General features: G+C 34.9%; 1 protein-coding gene across 1 annotated transcript; it reads right to left on the bottom strand.

Moving 5' to 3' along the window:
- Positions 1-3,529: 3,529 nt before the first annotated feature.
- LOC106537102 (gap junction Cx32.2 protein) lies at positions 3,530-4,511 on the bottom strand (the record flags this gene model as incomplete). The annotated part of the gene is given in 1 exon segment (XM_014034470.1): positions 3,530-4,511. A coding segment is annotated over 1 exon segment (654 nt), but the record flags the coding sequence as incomplete, so codon positions are not given.
- Between the last annotated feature and the right edge of the window lie 362 nt (positions 4,512-4,873).

Raw genomic sequence — 4,873 nt, forward strand, 5'->3', positions numbered from 1 at the left:
AATTAAAACATCAACTCAAACAACAATTAGCATGAATTCACTTATAATTCTCCATATTTCTTCAGAATATTATTTTTAACTTTCCCTTCAATATATACAAGGATCTGTCATTTTTAACTTCATCTTCCAGGCTGTTCCATAATCTTATTCCCTGGATTAAAGTTGTTTTCTGCTTCAGTCTCGTACGAAACTAGGGTTTCATAAACATTTCAATTCCTTTAAGATTATAACAGCTCTGTCTTTTTACCAAATTTACCTGAATGTTAGTAAATATTATGGTATCCAGACGCCGRTTTCTCTCACTTTCAAGAAACTGAAAAAGCCTCAAATAACCCAGTGACTGTGTAAAAACTATATCTATTCTTCAACCATCAACTCAAATATGTGGAAAAATCTTCAAAAACTGCAAAACATCACCTTTGAACTTTATGCTTATAACATGCTAGAGGCAACAGGCCTCCGAATGGACTGGGTTTTCTGGTTTTAAGATCTTTTAGCTTTCTGTGGGTAAATATCTGGCAGTTTTTAATAGATTTTGTTTGTGTTCTGTAATGTAGCTCTATTCACTCATTACAGCTATATAGCCTATAATTTGCACATCTTTCCCCAAAAATAAAGTGTATGAAAATGGACAAAAATTKTAACAGAATGGTAGGTGGACTTAATGCTAATTACTCGTTATGTTTATTACATGTAAAGACAGAAGATGAAACACTCATGAAACTGGAAGAAACTGCAGATATTTTATTATTATTAAGTTTACAATCAAGTACAACAAAAATCTACCTGATGCCAAAACGATGTACAAAATATTTGGAAAATGTACACAACAAAGTGTTGTGTTTTGAATATTATTAGTTTATGTAGGTTATTAATTTCTTTTAAAAAACACATTACATACAACAAAACAATGCAAATCAAATAAAACTAGACATGGGTTTTTACGATGTAAAAACAAGTGTGCATTGCCATGTAGCATGGCTTTGCCTGCAGCATTGGACTTGCAGAATGAACTTTGACCAAGTTCAAATGTGTTTTCTATACCAGCTTGTGCCTGTCACGTCAGCAGGTGTTTGTAATTAAGGTAATTGTGTGACAATATGAAGTTTGAAGAGATTTTTGTTAAAGTTGCCTTAGCTGGGTTTTGAACCCTGATCTCCAACATGAAAGTCCATGACATAGACCATTAGACCAGTGGAGCTGTGGCAGAAAGTGGTGGCAGGGGTTGGTTTGTATGTGTGCAGAAAGAGGCCACATTGCCAATACAATTATTGACACTAAACTGCATAATATGACAACAATAGAGCAGTATTAAGACAATTTTATAGTAAAACATCAAAATGCAATCTTATTAGTATTGTAAACACTGAACTGTTGAGATTAAATATTAAAAAACTATGGTGCAGTACCAAGTTGAGTACAGCTGGGGGCAGTATTAGACCATTACAAGGCCCCATTGACTCCCATTTTATGAATTTGGAATAAAGTTTAAACATTAATATTTCAAAAACTTTAAGTTGTACACGTACCAAAAGGCATAGCCATCATTTGGCACAAGACCTTTACAGATAGAAATTACAACGGCAGCTGTAGGACAAAGTATGCAGGAGCATTGGACTTTCAGAATGAACTTTGACCAAGTTCAAATGTGTTTTCTGTACCAGCTTGTACCTGTCACATCAGCAGGTGTTTGTAATTAAGGTAATTGTGTGACAATATGAAGTTTGAAAAGATTTTTGTTAAAGTTGCAGTAGCTGGATTTGAACCCTGATCTCCCACATGAAAGCCCACTGTGCTCATCATGAGACTATAGGAGATGTGGCAGAAGACAATCCCAGGGATTGGATTGTATGTGTACAGAAAACGTTTACCTTGCCAATGCAATTATTGACACTTAAGTGCAATATATTACAGTAATAGAACATAAAGACAGTACAGCAGTAAAACATCAAAATACAATCATATTAATATTACAATCACTGAACTACTGAGTTTAAATATTATGAAACTATGGTGCAGTACCATATTGTGTAGATGCAGCAGGGGGCAGTATTGGACCAATACAAGGCTCCATTGACTGCCATTATAATTTATAAACATTAATATTTCAAAAACTATAAGTTGTACAGGCACCAAAAGGCATATCATTTGGCACAGGAGCTTTACAGATATAAATTACAATGGCAGCTCTAGGACAAAGTATGCAGGAGGAGAAGCATGGCAAAGTTGAGATGACTTGGATGGGAAACCAATCACAATAGTGTTCATTGCATTGACAATGACCACTGATGAAAGGCAGCAGATGAAGAAAAATTTTATATCTGCGCCTATTTACAAAAAATATACAGTATATTAATTTCAAACAATAATAAACCAAATAAAACAAAAGCTCAACTCCTGAAAGAGTAACTCATACAAATACAAATTAAACAATTTCATATTTCTTTAACAATTTTACTTTGATCTTTTTTTAAAGGAATTATTGGATCCCTTGGTTTTATAATAATTTTCCAGATTATTCCATAGTCTTATGCTTTTTACTGAAGTGCATCTGTCCTTCACATTTGTTCTGATTTTTGGTTTAACAAACATTTGTAATCCCTTCAAATTATAACAGCTTTCCATCTTAACGAAATTAGATTGGATGTTTGAAGGTAACACAGTTTTATTAGTTTTATATATAACCTGCAGAATGTTATAATCAACCAGCTCATAAAATTTTAACAATTTTAATTGATGAAACAATTTACAGTATTAGAAGGGTGATAGTAATGCTTTCTTGTGATAATTCTTATGGCTCTTTTTTTGTAAAATAAAAATAGGATTAGTAATGGTTTTACATGCATTTCCCCAGACTTCTACACAATAAATCAAATGTGGAACAATTAATGCATAATATAATATAAATAGTCCTTTATCATTAAAAAACTCCTTAACTTTATACAATACTGCAATAGATTTTGCCATTTTTGTTCTTAAGTAATTTATATGAGGCATGTCAGTTTTTCATCAGTGATGACACCAAAAACTTCACCTCACTGACTCTACAGATCTCAACACCTTCTAYATCAGTTGTTTTCTTTCTATTACTAAATATCATGTAATTWGTTTTATCCAAATTTAATGATAACTTATGRTTAAACCAATTTTGTRCTTTTAAAAATTCCATTTCCATTATTTCCAACATCTTTTCTATATTTTTACCCAAGCTAAAAAAATGTGGTGTCATCTGCAAATAAAACACATTTGAACAACCCCAACACATTTACCAAGTCATTAATATATAAGAGAAACAACTTTGGTCCCAGTACAGAACCCTGTGGAACCCCACATACAATTTTACAAAGTTCAGACCTTACATCATTATCCAATAAAAAAACATTTTAGTAAGCATTCTAGTTTTAGAACAAATAGTACTTGCAAAACTTTAAATTGGCTTTAAGCCACCAGGTCAAATAGAAATTGGAGAAATTCAAGGCCATGTGTTCAGATCCCTGTGATAGTCAGCCTCAATCACAGCAAACCCATGTATTGTCTTCATGTTTATTTGGGAAAACAGTATCTTAAACAGGTAATAGGCTATGTACAAAACACAAAACAAGTAACAAAATGAAACCATGGAAATCCTACATTTTTCTCACTACATTTTCTTGTCACTAAAAAGTGAAAATCAAGCAAAATTTCTAATCAACCCTTGACGTCAAATACCTGTTTTTTATTTTAGAAGTTTCACACCTTATAAATAAATAACTTTTAGCTGTACACAGGCCATTACATGTAGCATATCTGACTCAGTGAGTTAACCCTTCTTGTTAAAAGTACGGCTCTTGGTATTTTGTAGGACAGATGTAAATTCTTCAGGCTGTGCTGGAGTCGTGACGGCTGAGCTTCTCGTTTTTCATCATGCTGTCAGTGGTGAAACGAGGGTGAATGGCGATGGCCGTCGTCGGCACCGTTTTAGATTTCCGTCTGGATGATCGTGAACACAYCAGGAAGAAGATCTCGACCACATTGAGCCCCAGAGACACACAGGCCACCACCAACATGAAGATGATGAAGATGGTTTTCTCAGTGGGCCGAGACATGTAGCACTCCACGGTGAAGGGACACGGCTTTCGGGAGCAGACAATGAGTGGCTCCATGACAAACCCGTAGAGGTAATACTGCCCCACGATGAAGGCGATCTCTAGAAGGATCCTGAATATAATGGAGGTTATGTAGTTTCCCAGCAGGTTGCCTTTAATCTTGACTTTGCCTTTCTCGTCAGTGTACTTGGGAACTTTAACAACTTCGGAGCTAGAGTGGGTTTCGATGAATTCTCGTAGCTTTTTCTCTTTGTGAACGACGTGGATGACGTGACCGAGGTAGAGCAGGGTTGGTGTTGAGACGAAAATAATCTGGAGCACCCAGAAGCGAATGTGTGAGATTGGGAAGGCGTAGTCGTAGCAGACGTTCTCACAACCAGGCTGCTTGGTGTTACAAACCATTTTGGACTGTTCATCACTCCAAACCTGTAAAGTTCAGATGAGAAAGTTATTAAACACAACATCTACTGTATTTTGTTTTTACTCTAAWTCTCATTCATATTTCTTCACTCGAGGTGACCCCTATTTTGTATTCCTAATATTCTCATTCTCATCTCTAGCCTTAATCTTATTCTTATTTTATCCCTGTATTTAGTTTCCTTTTTATTAGGGCTGAATCAGTAAGTCCCGATTTCTTTAGTTTTGGGAGAAGACCAGTGATTGACCTTAGAGGCCAATCTTATCCACCGATCTACCTCAGCAAGTGTGTCACCTGTACAAGTTTTAACCACTAAGTTGAAACAGAAATTATACGTTGATTCAAAAATTAGACCCAATCTGACATCTTC

The sequence above is a fragment of the Austrofundulus limnaeus genome, unplaced genomic scaffold (assembly GCF_001266775.1).
Source record: "Austrofundulus limnaeus strain Quisiro unplaced genomic scaffold, Austrofundulus_limnaeus-1.0 Scaffold2131, whole genome shotgun sequence".
NCBI classification, from domain to species: domain Eukaryota; kingdom Metazoa; phylum Chordata; class Actinopteri; order Cyprinodontiformes; family Rivulidae; genus Austrofundulus; species Austrofundulus limnaeus.